Source organism: Protopterus annectens, chromosome 2.part2 (genome assembly GCF_019279795.1).
Source record: "Protopterus annectens isolate FY-2018-M chromosome 2.part2, PAN1.0, whole genome shotgun sequence".
Taxonomy (NCBI): domain Eukaryota; kingdom Metazoa; phylum Chordata; order Ceratodontiformes; family Protopteridae; genus Protopterus; species Protopterus annectens.
This window is the reverse complement of record NC_056730.1, coordinates 602,429,557-602,454,003: the sequence shown is the minus strand read 5'-3', so window position 1 is coordinate 602,454,003 and position 24,447 is coordinate 602,429,557. Positions and strand designations below refer to the sequence as shown.

Genomic DNA, 24,447 nt, shown 5'->3' with positions numbered 1-24,447 from the left:
ACTTAAGCATTTTCATTGCAGGAACGTGCATCCCTTTGTGGTTTCTCTTATTATTGCTATAGAACAATAATTGATTTCTGTCTGCTTATATATATGTTTTCTTTCCCCACAGTTAGCCTTCCATACCGCATAACATCTCTAGACACATTTGTGCCTGACTTTCCTCTTATGTTTCTTCAGATTACAGTTAAAATCTGCCACAGACACTAGACACACATTTACCATATAATTATTTTAATTTGTTTAAATAACCTGACTCTTTAATGTAGAGTAGGCATCTCTTGGGACTCCTATTAGTTTAAACAATTTTCTTTCACCTGTTAAATTTCAAAGTAACAATCTTATTGTCACCCAACAGTCAAGATATCTTCATTTTTTGAGCATGTCATGTCTGGTAACCATTTGAAATGTCAGGACCTGCTTCAGTTAGCCTCGTTAATATGGAGACTGAGTGGATAAAAAACGTGAACTTACATATACTGAAATGTCCATTTCTCATAATGGTCTCTTCTCTCTGAGATACAATGTTTGTTCGTAGGATATGAGGGGCTTATTCTCCTGTAAAAAACAAGTTTACAGGAGAAAAGCAATGTTTGACCTTCTTTCTTTTCCTGCATTTTCAGTCTTTTTTGCAGTGTGTCGGGAGTTGTGATTACCAGTGCCTAAATTTCAATAGTGAGCCTCCATGCCATCAAAATCTATTTCTCCCAGTTCTGCAAATAATGTATTTTCCACCATTACTGTGAGCATCTCCTTCTATTACAATGTAGTATTAAATGCAGTGAAAACAAGATTTTTGCTGTCCACAACAGCTCCTAATTCTTTTTCTCCTATTAATTGTTATAAGATTTGATCAATTCTATACTTCTGCATTTCTAACACATAATAATGCCCAGACTTTGCAGGCCTATATCATTACTTTAAAGCCAACCGCCATTTATTTTATTTCATATGCCTTTTGACAATACTCTGCAAAAATGGTTTAGCTAATGTTTAGACATTTCACTTGTTCTTTTACACCAGTACCATACCTTTTAACCTCTCAGCACAAGAGATCTGGACAAAGCCCAACAAAATGGGGGGACAAAGGCCCAAAAATAGGGACAGATTTTAAATATTGCTCTTATAAACTTTGAAATTTGCTAGAGTAATAGGGTTTGTTTTGGCATACATATTTGAAGGATTTGAAGTCTGAAACTCAAATGTATTTCATTATTTTGCGACTTCATTCTTTATATCATCCCAGTGATTTGGCAGCAAATCACAAATTTTATGAGGAACAGGCCAAAAATATAAGCCAGAAATCTGGACAGTCTATGGAAATCAGTACAATTGAGAGGTATAACCAGTACTCTTGTTTTGTTTGTCTATTCACATGCTTATTGCAAGGTGAAAAAATATTTTTTTAGAAAGACATGCTAATTGCAAATTGAACAAATGTCTTCTTAATCACATTCATGAATAAGTCCTTCCATCAGGGGAAAATTTTCAAATGCGATTTCACAGAAAAATTTCATTATTTAAATATACTAAAGCATGTACATCAACTTTGAAGCTCAGTAGAAAACAATCTGAATTCCAAATTATGTATCATTCTTACTTTTTATATGCACCTCTGTATGTCTCTTCCAGGTCCAGTCTATCATACATCCTTGTCTCTTCTGAGCTTTTGCACTATCCATACCTATTGATAGAAGTTCTTTTATTAACACCCCTTATACCGTTTGTCTTTTTTCCACATTAGAAACATTTCCACTCTGTCAACATTTGTGCTTACTCCTCCTCTTTCTTTCTACTCAGCTATTCACACTATAAGTGCACTTCTGTCTCTCCCTACTTCTATAATTGGTTTACCTTTGAAAGGTTGAAAAGCAACCTGCCGAATGGCCCTTTGTGTGAACTGAAATGCTGAAAGCCATCATTCCGAACTAAGATGTTCGAAAATCAGCAAATTGAAAATCAGATTTGCTGATTTTCGAACTACATTTACCAATACAGATCTTAATGCAGGGGGGCAAGCCCACCTGCACCCCCCACACCCCTCCTACTCTATTATTCTAACTCCGAGGTCGCACTACAGTGGGGAAAGAGTCCACTTCCCAATCCCCACTATAGTGCACTTCGCATGCACAATGCCGAATCTGCAATGAGCAAATGTCAATGTGCATTCGTTCATTGCACATTCGCTGCATTTCTGTTCGGGTATCTGAAAACTTGAAAACATACTTCTGCACAATTGTCTTTCGACGATGTGCATTTCAAGTTTTCAAAGGTAAACCCTATAATTACCTCAACATCAGCCCTGCTACCTTCTGATGCAGTCATCCATCATCCTGCACAGGTCTAAAAGCATCTGAGGTGGAAACAACATCATAGTCCAAATCTACATCAAGTAATTTATTAAGCAGCTAACTTTGTAAGAACATCTATACAGTGTCTTCCCAAGAAAACATGCAATAATCACTTGGATCCTTTTCCTCATTTGTTTGTTCCAACATACCAACATAATTGTTTAAGGCACTTTCCAACATCCCAGTAATCTGTATTCAGTCTTGTGCTACTACATTTGAAGCTTTAATTTCATTAGGGTCTATATTAGATCACTGAACGCTTAGGTAAGTGAACGGTGATTATTCGACCCCATGTAAGCGAAAGCTTACAAAACCGAACTGTCAGAACAGCGATTTTTTTCCAAGGGAAAAAAAATCGCTGTTCCAACAAAAAAAAAAAAAAAAAAAGAAAGCACATTAAAACATGAGATTAAGTGGGGGGGCTTTGCCCCCCACACCCCCCTACTTAAATATATCAACTCTGAGAACGCACTACAGTGCCGAAAATGGCAAACTACCAAAGCGGCCAAGCAAATTCTTTCCCAGGGAAAGAATTTGCTTACATGCCGCTTCGATATTTTGCCATTTCGGTTTTGTCAGTTCGACCAAGATGCATTCGAAAACATGCATCTTCGGTCTGCTGATAGGAACCATTTCATTCATATCAGTGTTCTTGGACATTTTGTAGTTTAAGTTTGGTCTCCTCCAGAGACAAAGGTGTCTACAGTCCTTCATCAACAAGAGTAGGACAATTTCTCTGGTACTGTGACCACGTTTTCCTAACCAGCACAAACACCACATTCTCTTCTCCCTGGAAACAGTTCATGCATCTTTTGAGACTAACTCAACCAAGCAAATGTAAGACAGTTTACTTCTGAGTAGCTCATCCATTTATTGCAGAATAATGGTATCAATGATTGCCTTATCATCTGGTACTGATGGATTAGCTCCAAAGCCTTCCCAGGTCTTCACAAAGCCTATAAAGTCCATGGAAAGTTAAGATACTCCTATTTAGCATAAAGTGAGCAATTTCTTACTTGCATACTGTAGCCCAGTGCATGCAGTGACAAATGGCACCCCAGCAATGCAATTTATGAACAGGATCCAAGTTCTCCTCTCACTCTCATAAACCACAGTGTTCAAACTGGGGGGGGGGGGGGGTATAGAAATATACAGTTTTATTAGATATTAGGAAAGAAGGAAAGGGAAAAACGTGCGAAATGCTGATGTGTACAAGAAGTACCCAGGTGGGATTACAGTGTCAGCCAGAATGACACCATTCAAAATTCTACTGTACATGCCTGGGATCGCACATGAAGAAGCCATGTTAGATACACAAGTAAAAGGTATACTCATAGAGCCGAGCTTAGATATTGATACTCCAATGTAATAAATTTGCTGGATTTACAGTATATAAAAAAGGAAAACCGTACTAATACCATGTGTGCAATAAAAGAGAAAAACAAAAGGTCACAATATGTAAAATTAATCTGAAAGACTACCTCCTTTCAATAAACAGAAGTTATATTAACTCAGCAAAAAGCAACTGGTATGTATGAGCTTTCAGTTCTGCAGAGTGCTCTCTAAAAGAGTTGAAAATAAAATTCTGAAACCTGCATTGGCTTTGTAATTTATTGGTGTTTAGAGTGTTATGCTATGCAAGTGCCAAAACATGACAATTATATAAAATGAGAGGCAATGCTGTCATTCCCGTATCCATTCAGAATTTTCCCACTAGAGCTACACACATCTAAGCATTCCAAATTCATTTCCTTGCTCTTGAGGAATTCCTTCACAGGGGAGTTTCATAATTTGCAAGAAATGAGTGCAGGTGTTTTAAAAATTGTTCATACTTTCCACCAATGTTATCTCTTTGGATGGTTCTTCAACTTCTATTTTCAGTAACTAAAAGACCTGTATTTATTTAAATGGTACTTCCACATGGTCATAGTGCAAGCTGAAAGGCTGTTGGCTAACTGCATGAGTTTTGAAGTGATTTCCTTGTATATTTATGGCAGATATAATGAAATAACCAGTGGATTCTCATCAAACATCATGTGTACAATGCATGAGAGCATCGATGGGCAGTGTTCAGCCATTCTGATCAAGTAATTGCTGACTGAACACGTCTGTCATTTTGACTGGTTGCTTTATGAACACGTATACAAGATTTAAGTGAAAACTTTTAAAATCCTGCATTTGGATGACCTTTTCTATATTTACTTATTACTATTCTCCATATGGGCATTCTTCTACCCCTCATGTGCTTCACAAGAACTGGGCATCAGTTCCTTTGTACTTTTGCTAAAATATATTTGAATGATTGATTTCTTAAATATATGAATAAATGAATAGACAAATAAATAAATGAACAAATAAATAGGTGCATAGGTAAGTACTAGGCTAGCTGCCCTTGTGGGCTATTTTAAGCCTGGCCAGTTTCCCTTTTTGTGCTCAAAATAACCTATCCCATTTGGTTAAAGATTAACCTTTCCCATCCCATGGGTAATGATTATAAATTACTTGTAATTAGAATAACTGAGATCACACCCTACAGGATTTGAGGGAACCCATACATGAGATAAAGCATTTAAGGGCTACCTCTCACCATTAGTAGTAGAGGGGGCAGTCCTGGGGTAAATCCATAAGTCTAAGCTGCACTTGAATATAGACAGGGATGGGGAGTCTGTTCCAGAGCAGTCGCATCCTCTGCAAGATATACCTGTCCCTCCAAACCATTCTGTTGATGTTGCACAAAAGGTATACATCCTTAGAATGAGTATTTCTAATGGCATTTGACTTGCTGATGTGGCAAATACATAAATAAAATAATAATAATAATAATAATAATAATAATAACAATAATAATAAGATAAATACAGATAATTCATTGCTATTTGAGTTGATCAATTGCAATGTCACTGTCTCACTTTCTGACTGTACAACAGAGTATATTCTATGGGTCTACTTTAATCGCTCGAGTTTTGGCTGATCAAAGACCATGGCCTCAGAGCCAAGAACTTCTGTGTTAGACAACTCACATAGGCTGCCACTCATGCTTGAATTCAGCTATGTGTTTGAGCAAAATGTGGCAGCCATGGGACACAGTGGATACCTGAGGGTCAGTTCAGGATGGATGAACAACGTGCACTACTTTAAGGATTATATTATCTGTAATCACCTGATTTGTTGTGACAGCAGTACTCATGTGTGGAAATGGTAAAACATCAACAAACATTATAATGCAGCTGGATATGAATGAGTAATAGAAGTCTCAAAACCAGCAGGCAGACGGAAAGCCTCGTACCTGCTTAAAACTTTACACAAATCAGAATCAGTCCACAAAACAATAAAAACGAAATGCACTGCACTTTGCTTGTCTGAGCATCTTAAATGCTTACATGCTAGATACCAGTTAATCCTTTTTTTGGAGCACATTATGAAAAATACCTGATAGCACAAGCCAACTCCAGCAAAGCTTAATCAGTAAGAGCCTTTACTGATTAGGCGGGGAATATACATGCATGTATATAAACATGAATATACACACACACACACACACATACACACACACAAAAAAAAGAAAGAAATTACTTCATATTATTCCATATCTCAGCTAGAGCGTCTTCTGCGTGGAGGCATGCGTGAATGGGCGTGCCTTCTTTGAAGGTTATGCATCAGAGCTGGTAACTCGGCACATAAACATCCACTACCAAACATTAGCGGACCGGAGTTCCGCTGTGGCGACCCCTAACAGGGATAAGCCGAAAGACACAACTGTGTGGTTATTACCACATAAATGCAGTATTTTTCTCTTTCTGGGTTCCACAAAAAATAAATTTTTTACTAAGCAAACATTATAGTGAAAAAAATTGTCAAAAAAACATTTGATATGATTAAAAAAAAATAAAAAAGCATGCTTTCCTTAGGAAAACACCACTACATCCAAACTCCATGCAGATTGCAGAGCACCCTGCATACCCACATCTACTATAATGAACTCGTCGCTCACCACACCATTTAGATAATGAGAACATTGCAGTTACCTCCCATATGATGTTGATGTTCTGTGTCCAAAGCCTGCATCAGCCCAACTTTCATGTATCATGTATCCTGGTCCCATTCTCCTGATGAGCGAATTACTGAGCACTAATGTGTGTTAGGGGTCATGCGTCCTGGTCCCATTCTCCTGATGAGCGAACTACTGAGCACTAATGTGTGTTAGGGGTCATACGCCCTGGTCCCATTCTCCTGATGAGCGAATTACTGAGCACTAATGTGTGTTAGGGGTCATATGTCCTGGTCGCATTCTTTTGATGAGTGAATTATTGAGCACTAATGTGTGTTAGGGGTCATACGCCCTGGCCCCATTCTTCTGATGAGTGAATTACTGAGCACTAATGTGTATTAGGGGTCATACATCCTGGTCCCATTCTTCTGATGAGTGAATTACTGAGCACTAATGTGTGTTAGGGGTCATACATCCTGGTCCCATTCTTCTGATGAGTGAATTATTGAGCACTAATGTGTGTTAGGGGTCATACATCCTGGTCCCATTCTTCTGATGAGTGAATTATTGAGCACTAATGTGTGTTAGGGGTCATACGCCCTGGCCCCATTCTTCTGATGAGTGAATTACTGAGCACTAATGTGTGTTAGGGGTCATACATCCTGGTCCCATTCTTCTGATGAGTGAATTACTGAGCACTAATGTGTGTTAGGGGTCATACATCCTGGTCCCATTCTTCTGATGTATGAATTACTGAGCACTAATGTGTGTTAGGGGTCATACGCCCTGGCCCCATTCTTCTGATGAGTGAATTACTGAGCACTAATGTGTGTTAGGAGTCATACTTCCTGGTCCCATTCTTCTGATGAGTGAACTACTGAGCACTAATGTGTGTTAGGGGTCATACTTCCTGGTCCCATTCTTCTGATGAGTGAACTACTGAGCACTAATGTATGTTAGGGGTCATACGTCCTGGTCCCATTCTTCTAATTAATAAATTACTGAGCACTAATGTGCATTAGGGAAAGGGCAGTAAGTTCCATAAACTCTCGATTTTCATAACCCAATCTAATTCTTTTCTTACATCTATCTATCTATCTATCTATCTATCTATCTATCTATCTATCTATCTATCTATCTATCTATCTCTGGATTCCCTTCACAAGCTAGAAGTATTTACAATTTTCCTCACTGTAATGTGATCTCAGAGTTGGTATATTTATTTAGCAAAGGGTGTGGGGGGAGCGGGGGGGGGGGGCTTGCTCCCCTGCAAAAATGTAAAAAAAAATGTTTTTATTTTTTTTTTAATTATAATTTTGAAGTTTCAAAATTTGATCCTATAGTCTTGACCATTTGCAGTTTGAAGTTTTGAAACTTCGAGCTTGTGAAGTAGATCCATATATATTTGGGGGATTCTTCAGGGCAAGGTAAAAAAAGGATCATTTACACAGTACATCTTTAAAAAAGTGCTGTTTCATTATTATTATCACTATTATTATTATTATTATTATTATTATTAATATTATTATTATTTATGTTAACATTTGTCATTTTAATTCCTTAGCTAAAGACAAAGGTGAGAAGATCTTTGCTATGGCATTTGTGAAGTTGCTGAGGCCAGATGGTACAACTCTAAGAGACGGAGAGCATGACCTTATATTGTATAAGGTAAATGGTTACTTCAGAGCCCACGTGTACTGCCTTTCAGTAGATTATATGAATTTGAATTACAAACAATGAACACAGCAAATAAAAAATGTATAACTTGAGAAAGCAACTTGTATTTGAACAACCATGCAGGGCCACTGAGCTCTGTCACATTGGGATTTTGGTTCCACTGGTCATAAGTGTTGAGATCAAAAAACTAGAGCTAAGTGAATTGTGATTTATCAGAGTACACTAGATTTTGCACATAAAGACAATTTTGAAAAGTGCTCATTGGCAAACATTTTGAAATGTATAATAAGATTTTTCAGTCCTTAAAATGTAGCCCAGATAAAGTAGATGATTAGATCATATATGGGATTTCCTTGTTGTACAACCTGTTAAAATTCGACTACCAGGGGAGATATCAATTAGTACATTTCTTTCAAGACATACTGCTGATTTCTTTTTTGTTTGCAGATAATTAAATATTGCATTTACTCAGTGGACCAGGAAGTTGCAGACAATATGCAAGACAGATGACATATTTTTGTGAGCATCTATCAGACCAGACACATATAACAGTAAAGCCAAAGGAAACTATTGCATAGCACTATTAGGTTACATAGACTCTCAAATATTTGGATTCTCCTATTGTGGATCTAAGTGTGATCCAAGCTGTTAGGGGCTAACTTGCTTTTAGCTGTTACCTCTAGTTTTGTTTAATGTATTCCTAAAGCACTTACACGTTTACTTGATTTATATTATACAACATATTTATCATATCTCTCAGCTCTCCAGATTTTTCTGAGAATGTTCAGATTGTTGCCTTTTGTTTTGATCTGTTCCTCATAAAATGTGTGGTTTTCTGACAATTCTTGAAAATGAAGTCACTGAATAATAACATGCATTTGATTTTCAAGCTTCATATCATTCAGAAAATGAAGGGCAATGCAAAACCTGTTACTCTAACAACTTTCTAAGTTTAGAAAAGCAATATTTAAAATGTGTCCTTTAGGCCTTTACCTCCCTGTTATTTTGGCTTTGTTTAGACGTCTTGTCCTTAGCAGTTGATAGGCATGATATTTACTTGTAGTTGTTTGCATCTTCAATTGTAGTGGAGAACTTTTCTATTGAAAACCCTTAGGCCAAAATGCAAAAGAATTAGACCACATTCACAAGTCTGACACATTCTCGGTAGTAAGTTATCACAGAAAAGAAGAAAAATACAAAAAATGTAACATTTCAGTCACAGCACTCATTATTATATAATAAAATCAGTTTGTTCCAACTACATGCATGGACTACATCATCCTTTTTGCCATTTAGTAATAGATGTTAGTTAATCATACAATTTGTGTATCTCATCTAACAAGAAACAGTTGACTCCATATGAGGATGGGTTTACATCACTCACTCGACAGCACAATTTTTTTAGTGTAATTTCCAACTAAAATCTGAAACCTTTTCCTATTCATGAGATTAAGTCTTGTTATCTAGAAGCTAAGCAAAGTTGGGTTACTCCACCCAATAATATTGCTTCCTTCTGAATATTACCTGAAACCGCAAAACATATTAGAAAATATCCTACCTCAGGAAGGCAAACAAACAAAAAAATACAACTAAGAAGACTTGCAAATTAATTTCTTAGCTATCTGATAGATTTTTGAGGAACTAGGACAATTTCGAAACTTATATTCAATGCCTGCAGTGGGGCCGCCACAGCTAAGACACTCAGGAATACCCAAATATTTTATATTGTAGCTATTGCATGGAGTCTAATACCTTTCATAGAGTAATTTAAGTGGATGCTGTTAAAGTCAAGGTTATCTGCTCAGATGCCTTAAGGAATGGCACTAAAGTTCTCATGCCTCTTTTCGGACCTGGAATACCAGGTCTTATAGAACCTCATTACATGCACATGTAAGGGTTGTCTTTTTATATTACAGTACCTGTCACATGGTACAATGCTGAAACATGCATGCGTAGTATCATGCCCTCACCTGTGAGAAGTATACACTTGTCAGCTACACAGAAGTGGTGGTGGGTTATAAGTGCTGATCTCCCTAACCATGATGTATTTTGGAAATAATGCCATAACGCCTTACAGGCAGGGAAGCCCTATGATTTATCATTGAAAATTCACCAGGGCTTGCTTATAATCTACTAGTAGTAAGAGGTCTGAAAGTGTAAGAGTTCCCAACTTCAAACAGAAAAGATACATCACCCACTCTTCTCCTGTGGTGCTCTGAGACCATCTATTCAAGGGCAGTGCAGCCTCACAAATATACTTAGACAATGCTACACTGTAGAAGGAGCATTTGGTAGTACAAGGGAGTGACTATACGATGCCATTATTCAAGATGCACAGGTAAGCCACCAGTATATCAATAAAAAGTAAGGTGACACTCTCTCTGACAAGAAATGCCTTAACTCAGCTAGCCCTGAGCAGTAAGAGATAATTTAATCCCTTTGCATCCTAATGTCTGTCTTTCTAATCAGGAAACCACCTGCTTATAAGATGTTTTCCCCTAAACCCACCATTAACAGAACACTTCCTAGGATAAACGGTGCGTGAGTTGCCAAAAAAATAAAGTAAAATATGAAGGCTGTTCATTAGTTAATGGGCTATCTATATTGCAGATGTCTCAAACAAAATTTACATTTTCATGCAAAACTTAGCATCATTACAGTCAGCCAAAGAGTTATAGTTCTGTAAGCAAGGAAGTAAGATTGAACCAATATAACCGTGAGAAAATTGTGCACATTTTCAAGAGCTTTCTAGTATTGTATGATAAGAATAATGTTGAAACACACTATTATGAGCCCTTGAATGCCATGAAAAAAGACTGAAAACACAGGATAAAAGTGAATGACAAAAATTGCTTTTCTCCTTTAAACTTGCACCCCCCCCCCCAATGTATATATAGCAGCTCTGAGATTGCCATACCTTAGAGAAGAGGGAACATCCCAAGGAATGGCTATCTCAGACCTTTGGTCATTCAGTCCTAGTGTTCCAGGACTCACATTATTGAGTCTCAAAATTTCAAAGTTACCAAATAGGTAGCTCATTGCTTTATAATAATGTACATATTGTTCCAGTTATGCATATCATAGTTTCAGAATATTTCAAAACAGCATCAGTCTACAAAACTCTGCACATTATCTGGCAACTATCAGAGGCAAAATTATGTGCCTTAATGTTGTGTACAAGTTGCCAGCATTTCTTTACTTGTTAGACAGCTGTTACGATATTAACAGATATGAACATATTGCTAATAGTCATATAAGCTTTAGCAAACAAACATCTATGTCTATGGATATTTTTACATGACCCATCATATTTTAATGCAATGTTATTAATAACTCCCAATGACTGCATATCCCTCCCTGAACATAACAGTCTCACAAGTCCATACTCGCATTATTAATGTCAATAAGGAAAATGTCATGTTTCTCACAACTTCTTGTAAACACTCACTAATAAGTCCAGCCTACACTTAACTGGGTTATTGTGCATGCTATGCAAATTATATCAGTTTGCACTTGACTTCTTGTTTCCTAATAGTGACCTGCTACACATGATATATTAGTCTGAATATTAGAATAACATTAATATTAAGAGGGCATACCTCAAATAAACCTTTACATCTTTGATTGTGTTTCTCTTACCCAATTGCATTTTGTATCATTTTCTGCAAAACACACACTGTTTCCAGCATCTCACTCTACTTTTCTGTTATTAATGTAAATGCATATACCAGCTTATATTTTTCATAACATTTTATTCAAACACTGTTCAGTAACTCAAGCTCTGTACATCATACAATGATGTGCAATCTGTGGATGCCTATCACAGCCTGTCAGTTTGCAGATGCCATCTTGCTTCCTAATATGTGACCTACTGTTCAATAGATATTCACCTGAACATTAGAATAATGTTAATATTAATATAGTGTTTCTCAAATAAACGCTTATATTTCTTTTTGTGTTCTGTTACCAGAGTGTGACTGGCATACATTTTTTAACATCTACTGCTTCCATACACTCCCTTACATGACAATACCATAAATCTATTTTTGCTTTATTAATGTAAATATGTGAGATATTTAATATTTTTATAATCTTTGTTAAGCACTTTTCAGTAACACTGGTCCTATGCATTCTACGTTGATACCTCAACTGATTTCAAATATAATAACCATCTTTCTAGCCACCATTTTTTTAATTTCACATGGTATTCATGTATTTTATTTAAGGTGAATGAGTAAAAGACCAGTGCTGTTCTCTGTAATGCTCTTCCATAAAGACAGGTCAATTTCTGCATCTGGTTTCAAACCTCCAATACGTGCAATAGCCTGGCTTGTGGGCACACCTGCTCTGTTTACTGTATTTGCTGAAAGTGCTTTCTTATTGTATAGCAAGAGGATTGGGAAAATGGTCCACTATCCAAATTTCTTGATGTAGGTCTATAAATAAAAACACAAACATTTGTGTAAAAAAGTATAAATATGCAGGACTTGAATTTAGGTTCCCTTCATTGCTCTACAATGTAGAGCTAAAATGGCAAAGTATATTAACTGATGTTAAAATTGTTTAACTCTTTAATGTATGTGCTTGCAGAATGGCTGTTCCTATTATTCTTTGGCAAAACTCAACATTTTAAACTCAAACAAATGTTTTCAGATAAAAGCATTGCAATATCTTTTTAACATAAAAGAAATACCATGTTACTTTAAAGTGTGATACATCAGGAGTTTTGCCAAGTGAAAACATGCTGCATCTGTTTATAAGGCCTGCCAAGATGAACAGAAATGTAACTTGCTTAAAAAGAAATTTAGAACAAGGTGCCACACAGCATGTTTGAATGATAATTTCATTACCATGGAAACTAAATGTTTATTTTCCAACAAATTTCTGTGTTCTTGATGCTCCAAGATTCCACTGTACATATGCATGCTTAGATGTTTAGTGTGACAGTAAAGATAACATGACATACTGAGCAGACTACGGCACACTGAAATAAAAGTATGACTTTATTGTGAAGCAACACACACACACACACACACACACACACACACACACACACACACACACACACACACACACACATATACACACATATATAGGGAGACTTTTACATTGTTTCAGACAGTGTGACCATGTAGTTGGTATGTATAAGTTTGGGGGGTCTTGTCCCCCACACCCATAAACAAAAACAAGAAAAAAGTTTTCCACTTCTTTATTTTTCAGACATTTTTTTTTTCTTTTGAAATGTCAAATTTTGGGAATTTGGCAATTCATAGTAGGATGCATATATGCATTATACACACACACACACACACACACACACACACACACACACACACACACACACACACACACACACACACACACACACACACACACACACACACACATATATTTATGTATGTGTGTATGAGAGCGTGTTATGTATATGTGTGTTTCAGTGTGTATATGGGTGTCTGTGGGTGTGGGTGTGTAAGCAATTTTGCCTGACATATAGACTAATTATGGGCTGCTTCCCATGCCAGGAGGGTCTGTTATTTTCCTATGGTTTTTCACCATTGGGCATTTTTGCACTTAGGAAATTGCCTTTGCTTTGCTGCTGTTCTGTTGCTGTGTGCTGTATTTTTGGTGTGTTTCTTTTTGCATGTTTTTTCTTAATCTGAAAAAAATTCTTTAAGTTCTTTTTCTACAGATTGTACTGATGTTTTGCAATGCCAGTGATCCCACCACTTTTTTTTTTATTATAACTTTATGAAAAGAATAGTGGAGTCACGTCAAACATTTTAAAAATTGAAAAATGTATATGAAGTTGAACAAAAGTAATAATAATATTTAATAGTCAAACACTGGTTGTGATTCAAAAAATTTCCCAGAGCTCACGGAAAAGCCAAAAAATAGCAGTTTCCATGATCTTAAGAAATGCAATTCAGAAACATGTTTGTCCTGGTCCCCTTCAAGAAACACATTACACTGAATGACATTTGATGACCTTTATTAGATTTCATAAACATAAATGTTACTCAATATTCATTCATTTCAATCAAACATGATACAGATGAAATAACATCCATGTAATATTATCTTAAGACAGGACAGCGTAAACATGCTCATCCTGATCAGTAAGCAGCGTCCATACCTCCACTCACCTACTTATGAAGCAGCTTACCCACTCACTTCCGTTACCATTCATCGGTACTTATCAAGCAGTGTACCCATTCACTTTCATTACCATTTATTGTATTATACCATTAATCAAATAAGCAGCTTCACCCGCTTGCTTATATACTTATCAAGCAGCGTAACTGCTCACTTTCATTACCATTTATTGCATTATAGCATCAACCAAATAGGCAGCTTCCTCCACTTACTTATGTAATTGTCAAGCAGCATAATCACTCACTTTCCTTTTCCAACTTATTGAATTGACCATCCAGCACCAGAGGGTGAACAGAAGAGGGCAAGCCTGCTCCTCTTCTCCGCCCTGTCCAAACTAAACATAACCACATCCCAACTAATAAAAAAGAAGAAGGGAGGGCGGGTAGCAAGTTCATGCCAAAATGTGACTCCTAATCCAGTTACACTTGCTTAACATCCTTTAAACCCCTCCCTACCCCCACCTCCCGTCCTCCCAAACCTCATCCATTCCTATTTAACCCTATCCTACCCCTATCCTTCCAAATCCTGCAACTTTAAACTTGAAGATGTCCCTGGACAAAATGGTCTGTTCCAAACCTCATTTATCCCCAAAGAGGAACAATTCATTACTGGCTAATTTGCATGTCCCTAAATAGTAGGTAATTACTGACAGCATTAAACAGCACTATTGTGCAGTAATTATCAATGTAGCCCATGCATTGAATTGTCACAGATACCCCCCATTCATTCACCCAAACACATGTAGATATTCAAACACAGACATACACTCACAGACATCCCTCTACACCCAGAGACAGTCATTTAACATTCCAACTCAGTCACACGGACACACTCTCATGGCCACACATAAACATGTGCAAACACAATCAGACAGACAGAAACACACACACACACGCCCACACACACCACTTACAGCTCTGCATACACCGACACACACACACACACACACACACACACACACACACACACACACACACACACACACATACATGCACACATACCTCTCAAAGGTGAAGGTCCCTGATTTTACAGAATATCCCTGATGTTGCTTCTTACTTTTGCCCTTTCTCTCATATATCACAGAAGATTAAAGTCAGTCAATAATGCCAGACGTTACAGTTTCATACTTATTGTTTAGAAAATGCGTGTGGTTGAAAACCATGTGGGCCTATTAACATTTTAAGTGATCCACTCAGTGTTGTGATATGTATGGCAGCCCTCACTCTCACAGACACATGTCACACATACACATGCACACACACACACACACACACACACACACACACACACACACACACACACACACACACACACACACACGCACAAACGCACACACACACACACATATGCACTCACAGATAGCAGTCCCACACACACTCAAGACATCCACTCAACATCATGCACACCCCCACACTCTTGATCAGACTCACCCATTCATCTATATACCCATACATGCACACACTTACTCCACCTACCCTTTAACTAACCCTGCTATTGTGAACACCCAGACACACAATTTTAACCCCCCTGCTAGTAATGCTCAGTTAAAGTCCCTGACACTTACTTGTAATGTTGTCTTTCCTACTGGGGGTAATAAGGGAATGCAGCATTTAATGAACGCAGTTGGCAAGTCTAAGTTACATAGCTGAGCGATTCTCTAAAGCTCCCATGCTTACCTTACTAATATGTGCTTAACTTAATCTTAGCCCAGCCACTGCCCCTAACATTAACCACAAACCCTACCTTAAAAAGTATTTCTGTGACACTACAGGTTTGGTCTGAATATTGTGGCAGGGTTTCTTTTAAAAATCACAAAAGAAAATAGTTTTCCTTTTACAATCTTTTTCAGATTCAGTGTTTCTAGTGCTTCATAGTATGAATGTTCAGTATATTTTTATCAAACTTATGTATTTAACATTTTAGTATTTTGATCATGCTATTATAATTTTATATACAAGTATTTATATGAGTCCTTACAATAAGCAAAAGTCCCAAATATCAACATCTGTTTTTTTTATATGGCTTGGTCGGCAAAACAGTGTGAGATCAACAATCCCCATGGCTGGGGAATATCCTCCTTTACCAAGGGTTGTTTAGTCTTGCAATTAGTACATATATATAATTAGAATGGGTTGTGGAGGGCGCAGCATCCCACAATGGGGGGGGGGGGGGTGCACAGGCACATTGTCATAAACTTTGCATGCTCTGAACGTATGCTTGTGGCATGCATAATGAGCTGTCAACATTCTGGTTTGTTTTTCATTTTTATGTATCATTGTGTAATGTGTATATATGGCTTGGCCTACTCTGACCTGAGTCTTAAAGTCTGAGGAGGTCAAAGCAAGAACTATAGATGTTACAACCAACTGAGTTTGCAACAGAAGAATGTCAAAGAAGTTGAAAAGTAAGGTGCACAAAACATGTGGTATGACTAGTACTTCTGTATGGAATGGAAACCTGACATCTCTGTATGACACAGAAACCTGGACAGTGAAGTTAGAGCAACTGAGTAAGTTAAATGTGATGGAGATAAAGAGCCTGAAGTGGGTAGTAGGATGCACACTGAGGGATAGATAATGAAATGATGACATCAGAGTAGAAGCCAAAGTAACTCCAGCTGCAACAAAGGTCAAAGAAAACAGATTACAGGGGTTGAGGAACACGTGCAGAAAAGCAAATGATTTGGTGAAGAAAAAGGAATCAAGGATGTCTAACAATGAGATGGACAGATTGTGTGAGAGATGTGTAACAGTTATGCATGTCCATAGAAGAAGGTAGGAGAGTGCGATTGAATAGAAAAATATGGTGACAGTTTACAGGACCCCCCCCCAACCCCATTTAGAAAATTGGAAATGGAGATTATAATGAATGTATGATGGATAAGGAATGATATATCCGCTGCCCAGGATAACATTCCCCATAGCAAAAGCATCAAAGCATCAAGGATAATGGTCACTAAAGTGAGACCGTTACATTTAAAGGTAGAGTACATAAAACACTACATGAATACAAAAATGCATATCACAAAAGTAGAAAAATATATATGACAGACATACGTTTACTATAAACAACTAATTAGATTTCAAACCAGCTATACTCTTAGTAATAGCAATTTAAGAAAAGTAGGGCAGGTGCTTAAGAAAAAGAAAAAAACATATCTAGCAGGAAGCATGCACATGCATTATGAATAACTGTTAAAATACATAACTAAAGTGATAACATTGATTAATTGATTGATCAATTCATTGATTGAGTAAATAAATGCAACAAAATAAGTGAGTAGATATAAATTAAAAAGCACTCCAAAACACAAACAGAATAATGCAAACAGTATAAAACTACTTAGCAAGACATATTTTTGTTTGAGATTCAGAAACATGGCTGGTATGGTCATGGAGTACCTAATTCAAGTGCAACGAGAAGTGAGGTGTGGCCACGGCTCATTATCTATTAACAATGTGAACATTCACAGCTCATTTCACTGTTAATTTTTAAACTTGCTTGCACTATGAACAGGACCAGGTGAAGGAGGAGAAATCATAGTCTTGGCCAGAAGTATGATGAGGAAACCTGACAAGCAGAGAGAATGTTACACTTCTAGCAGCCTACACACATCTGTGTATTATAGAGCATTTTCTGAAAAATCAACTTCAAAAGCATAAGATAAACAGACGGGAACATTTTATGAACAATAAAATCTATTAAAATTGTAAAAACTGTGATGTTATCAGTAAGAAGTGTACTTTGCCGTGATAACTGTCAGTGCATTCAAAGTCTACTCATAGTTTACTTTCCATAAATGATATAATACATTGTTAATTCACACTAACTTAAAATGATATATTTTTGCTAAACTTTTACAAACAAATTGTCGTATCTTGGAAAATGTACAACATAGAAATATATTGTTAGAACACTTTGAGTAGCCAGACATAAGCTTTCACATGACAACAAGAAATTCGTCTCTGAGTGCATGTTTATTTAGATATTTACAGAAGTATGAAAACGTGCTTAATTATTTAATTACCAATATAAACAACACTATCTCTCAAGATATGCAACTTAAAGTGAAAATATCGAATACAATTTTCTTCAACAACATCTAAGGTTTCACCTGATGCCATGTAGCAGTTTATAAGTCACTTGGATTTTGAAATATTAGGTACACGTGGAAATATTGTTTATGTTCATAATTCCTAACAAAAGCTAGCAATATCTCAATTACAGTTTGATATAAAAGGACACTGGCAATGAAGTTTCCTCTCTCTCTCTCTCTCCATGGTATTTCACACTATACCCCTCAATAGCGCATAGATCTCGTGGTTATGAAATTATGATTTTTAATATGAAAAAGTGAATAATAAGTGGCAAACACTGGTTAATTTCTACAATGCAGGACATCCTAGATTAACAACTTTGTGTCATTTTGTTAATAAATCCTTGTTCTTTCTAATGCTGCCATTTATTATCTGGTAAATCATTTAGTTAAAGAAGCCAGATCCAAAAAAGATCTGGATGCCGTAAGGAGCTATGGGTGTTAACAGGAAGTATACAAAAAATGTGCTATAGGCATGAGAGAGTTAGAACTCTCTGTGGCTAGTTTAACACCATACTACATATGAAGCTAAGTTCCACCTTAATGAGTTGTGTGACGCTATATGAAAGAGGATAACTAGAAACTCAAATTTTAACATATGAACTTACATAACGTGTACCCAAAATTATGGATTTTGTCTATTGCTTCCAAAGTTGGCTGCTGTATGTGTAAAACTATAGAAGTCTCAGAGAGCTTTATGAAATTACTATAGCTGTATGAGGGATTTGTATGAAAAAATTACAATGTCTGATTTTTCTTTTCCTGTATTAAGACATTATATTTCACATAAACTCAAAAAGTAGTACCTTCAGTAGCATGCATCCGAAACAAGTTCTTAAAATTATGTGAAAACATTAAATGAAACTAAAATCATAGGCGGTGCAGATTCATTATAAGTAGCTCAAAGTAGAATTTCTGTATTCCTTCCTATTAGTTACGTATCAGCTGCAGAATTTCTAACACAGTGGGAGACATGCTTTAAATACAAATATATAGTAAAACTGTTGCAAAGCATGGATTTTGCATGACATGAAGAACTCATGGCAAAGTGTAATCCCATCATACAGAGAATGCCAGGCATAACCACAAAGGCTAGGTGCTCTAATAAGATTACAGAACATAGATCACTTCATCCTAAAACAGAAATCACCCTGCTAGAGCAAGAATCAGAGACAAATGCCCTAGCGTGGGGTCAGACTTTAAGTATTACTCATATATATATATATATATATATATATATATATATATATTGATAACATTGTTAAAATAACAAGTTTTACATTAACATATGTTTTCTGAAGGACGGGGAATCTTAACCTCAGTTGTCTCATTTTTGTTTAGCGATTACACTCCTCAAGGATTTGTCAGAAAACCACATATTTTTATGACAAAAGACAGATAGAACATATACCAGGTGGGGATTAGCATAATGATTAAGGTGTTTACCTCACAGACACAAGGTATATGGTTTAATGCTTACCTTCAAGGGAGACTGGTTAGGCTTGGAACAGCCCACAAGGGCAGCTAGTCTAGTATGAACTTGTGAACCTATGCACCTATACAGTCAAAATAAGTGATAGTTGAAAGATATGGCATACACTATGCTGCTTCCCTTCAATCTGCACTGTGGTGCTGGGAATGATCAGATTATAGCACGTTTGCCCAGATTCCAGTGTGAGCTGGAGACCTAAGAAGTCTCAGATAAGTAACTCCAAGGTCATACCACATGGCCAGTTAGTTAAACTAACATAATTTAAAACACATCCTCAGTTCAACCACATTGTCACTTCGAGAAGTATCTGATTGTTCCTTTTGTCTGTAGCATTAGCACTTACTTATTAGGCAAAACATCCATCTTCTTCTCCACTAAAACCACAAAGCAGCTTCCAGACCTGGTCCCTGAATCAGGTATAGTTGCAATTGTTACTCCAATTACATGCTCAGTGTGCTAATGTTTAACAAGAAGAACTGAACTCTAGAAATTATCATTTAAAGAACCATTTAAAATTTCAGGGCACCCTATAAATTTGACCTAAAAATGGTACTTTGCAGCATAAGGGACAGCTAATCAGTATGGTGGTCAGCATGATGGTGACCATAAAATCCATGGTTACTGACCCCTACCCAAGTAGCTGTCTCTGTGTCCATGATACAGTGACTGTGCAGGGCCATCATAAACAGACAGGCTTATACCACTTCACTCACAGCTGAGATGGTACATGTTTTACAGAGTTTGTGTGGTGACTTGAGAGACTACATGCCTAATATATGTGACCTCATGGACATGTTCTGTGGGTCAATTGTACAATGTATGTCTCTTGTGCACACAAGTAATGTGACAGATGCACTTTCTGTGGCCATTCCATGTTTGTTTCCAGTGCTGAGGGCTGCCATGGAAGGGGGTTCCTATGTCAGGCACTCATATTGCCACTGCTGCCACCCTAACATCCATTGTGGAAGTAAGCAAGGTAAATCATCAGTGTCCACAAGGGCATGGAGCTTATTTCACTGAGATCCATGGTACGGGACATTCCTCACATTCACACAGCACATCATCATCTAGGCAATGGCTGGATAATGCCTGTGATCCCCCCAGGATAGAACACTCTACTTTGTGGGGCATGGATGGAATGTACAAGCACATCTCTTGTGGATACCCTCAAACTGTCTGTAGGAGCTCATCACAGTGCTGTAAAGTTTGTGAGGCTGTGTCCTAGCAGGCACAGACATACAAATGTCTACAATGTCTGCATCCTCACACACACATACACACACACACACACACACACACATATATATATATATATATATATATATATATATATATATATATATATATATATGTATATACATATATAGATAGATGGATTCCATACATTTGGTCAAATTACAGTTAGTTGAAAATGACACCAGGCATTGCACTTCACTGAAAGCTCACTTGACTGAAAGTTCATTTGGTCGAAAATGGAATATAGCCCCTGCCCCACTGCATTGCAACCCTGGAGTGTGAATATTAAATAAAGGGTGTGTGTGTGTGTTTGTGTATGTGTGTGTGTGTTGGGGGCACAGCCTCCCACAATGGGGGGTGTGGGGTGCATAGCCCCCAAATAATTTTAATGTACTCACTATTATAAGAAGGTATATCAATTAGAAATGCATTGATATATATATATATCTTTAGTAAAAAATATTGGCATAATCGGGGGGGCTACACCCCCCACACCCCCCAATGTGGGGGGCTGTGCCCCCAACACACACACACACACACACACACACACACACACACCCTTATTTAATATTCTCACCCCAGGGTTGCACTCAACCAAATGAACTTCGACCAAGTGAGCTTTCAGTCAAGTGAGCTTTCAGTGAAGTGAAATGCCTGGAATCATTTTCGACTAAGTGTAATTCAACCAAATGTATGGAATCCATATATATATATATATATATATATATATATATATAGATAGATATATATTGATAGATATGTGAATTGCTCCAGTATATTGTTTACCCACTTTGCATCCATGGAATCCATCATTTTAATAATGTTTTACTTTACCATGTCATTAGACTGCCATTAGCAGACTGTGTGAGACGCAAAATTTCTTAGCGATCCCAGCTCATGCTCAGAGTGTCTCTGAAGTTTCCACAAATGTGTACGGCCGCTAGTCTTGTATAATTGCTTACTGTGACACCAAGCATATTTCTGAATGGGTGAGCTTCTGTCACACTCCACTGCAGTGACAGAAACATAAAAAAATTATAGAAAGAATATGAGGAACCTTTCAATTACTTACTCAAGAAAACCTATAAATGGTTATGACAGGAAATATTTACATCTGCAAACCAAACAGAGAAGCACATTTTATTTTCAATGAAAACAGGACTATGACTAAATGAAAGCAAAGAAGTTGGATCAGAAACTCAATTTTATGGAAGATTTTTATATGTTCAAATCATAAAAATTTAGATAGCTCAGTATCTACCAGTGTTCTTGGAAAGATATTTTCTAAAATTACATATTTATAGGCTGGGTGATGTCCATCCTAGGCATATGATGAGAAATATTCATACGTTCAGGTTTTAGGCAGATATGTGATACAGAAGATTTTATGGTCATATGGCAGATGATATGAGCCACAGATTTATGCATCAAAGTTATGATATATGACAGAGAGTTAAAATCTAACAAGTGGAAAAAAATATGTCAAGAATAGATGTATGATATTCTGAGGCTAGTGCCATTCAGCAGTCTCCAGATTCAGAGACTTCTATAAGTTTTTTTATCTACTTACAGAAGTAATATTAAATATGATTTCCTCCTATTCACATGTTGCAGTATTCATAACAGTAGGGAGTTGCTTCCAGCAGCGCTTCCTTCCGGCCAGTATATCAAAGCCTTTGCTTCTGGACAGTACATGTGACATCTCTTGCCAGGGCCATAAACTGACGTAGGGAATAAAGTTGACATCTGCACATACCCTCTTCAGAAATTTCCTGCTGCAGTGAACGCTGGACTCCTGTCCACCAGTTCCAAAAGCAGATCGCATTTTCAGATGACCATTAAAAGTCTCCAGACCAGACGACCATTTCTTCTACCGATACAGATAAGTGCCCTGTCAGGCTTTTTCTTTGCCTTTGATTATTGTTAAGTCTTACATGTTAGCTAGAAAGGGGAAGTGTGCTTGTGGGAGACAAATTCCTCACAAGGACATGCACGAGAAGTGTGTTTTTTGCTTAGGTAAGGCCCACGACTATACGTCCTGCCCATTTGCAAATCTTTCATTCCAAAAACCCTTTGCAGCTGTCCAGCACTAAAACTGTATTTGGAAAATCAGAGACTCAGACGTCTTGCACTTGGTATGGAAGGGGGAGGAGGCCCATCTGAAGAGTAGCTGAGGAAGAAGGCCAAGAAAATTAGGCTGGAATCCCACTCTGTGCCTCAGGTGCCCGAGAAGGTTCTCAAGGCTGATGAAAGCCTGGCATCTTCCAAGGCATCTGTTTCCAAGCCAGGCCCGGGAACCTCAATGGAAGCTGGGGTGGTAGAAACCTTTAGTACATCTGGTGAGGTTATTCAGTCATCAGATCCTGATGGCGGAGGGGAACCATGTCTCAGTCAGTCAGAGGGCCGTGCTCCTTCACTCCCACCCAGGCAGACATCTGCTCTGATTCTCTCCCCACCAGCTACTCCCTTAAAGAAAAAGGAAAAAGTTAAACACTCTGAACCCCAACCAGTTCCTGGATGGAAAGTTTTTTAACAAAGTCTTTTTAAGGATTTTCAGGCCTTACAGGCAGAACAGGTTCCACCAGCCCCCTCACCTCGATCTACTTTACAGGTATCAGAGGAAGACTACTCCTCTTCAGATGATTCTGTTTCATATGAATCCCAAATAGATTACCCTAAAGATTTCATCACTCCAGAGGAGGACTCCATTAGTCCTGAGTCTCCAGGGGAAGAAATCACCTTTGGAGACACAATCTCCCTTGTGAGGGAGCATTTTAAATGGCAGGCATCTGAAGTATCTGACATCAAGAAAAGGTACTTCAATCTTTTGCAAATGGAACAACCTTCTCCTTCAGCAGTGGCCCCCTTGCTACCTTCTTTCCAGGATGCTTTCTTGGCTGCTTCTCAGTCCCTTGACTCTCAACCACTAGCTTCTAAATGTCCGGACCAATTCTACAAGCTCCCTCAAGAAACCTAATTCCTCTTTAGGAATCCATCAGCAGACCCAGCAGTTATTGCTGTCTCTGCTGACAAATCATCTAGGCAATTACCTTCGACTGCTCTTTATCCCACAAAGACAGGAAATTCATGGACAGAACAGGGAAGAAAGTTTATACCTCCTCTACTCTGGCTATAAGAGCTCTCAATTACCAAATACATATGGCTAGATATGTCCTGGGTACCATTCCCAAGACCTCCATACTTCTCTCTGAGGCAGCAGATTCTCTCATAAAAACACAAAATTAATACCATCCTTTCCACTGCATCCCAAGTGACTAGGCACTCAATAAAGTGCAGTTATGATGCTGTGGAAGCCTCATCTAAGTCTGCTGCATCAGGATCAGTCTTGAGGTAATATTCCTGAGTAAGACTACAATCCCTACCGATGGATGTGCAAACAAAATTGTTGGATGCACCCCTGGACAATAAAGCTCTGTTTGGGCATGCCTCAGCA

General features: G+C 37.6%; 1 protein-coding gene across 1 annotated transcript in view; it reads left to right on the top strand.

The window, feature by feature from the left end:
• Positions 1-24,447, top strand: part of LOC122795974 (dedicator of cytokinesis protein 2-like) — a 2,887,083-nt gene that overhangs the window by 1,543,878 nt on the left and 1,318,758 nt on the right. The window contains exon 17 of the mRNA XM_044064456.1: positions 7,904-8,007. Within this exon, the coding sequence (XP_043920391.1) occupies positions 7,904-8,007 (104 nt within the window). The remainder of the gene's footprint in view (positions 1-7,903; positions 8,008-24,447) is intronic.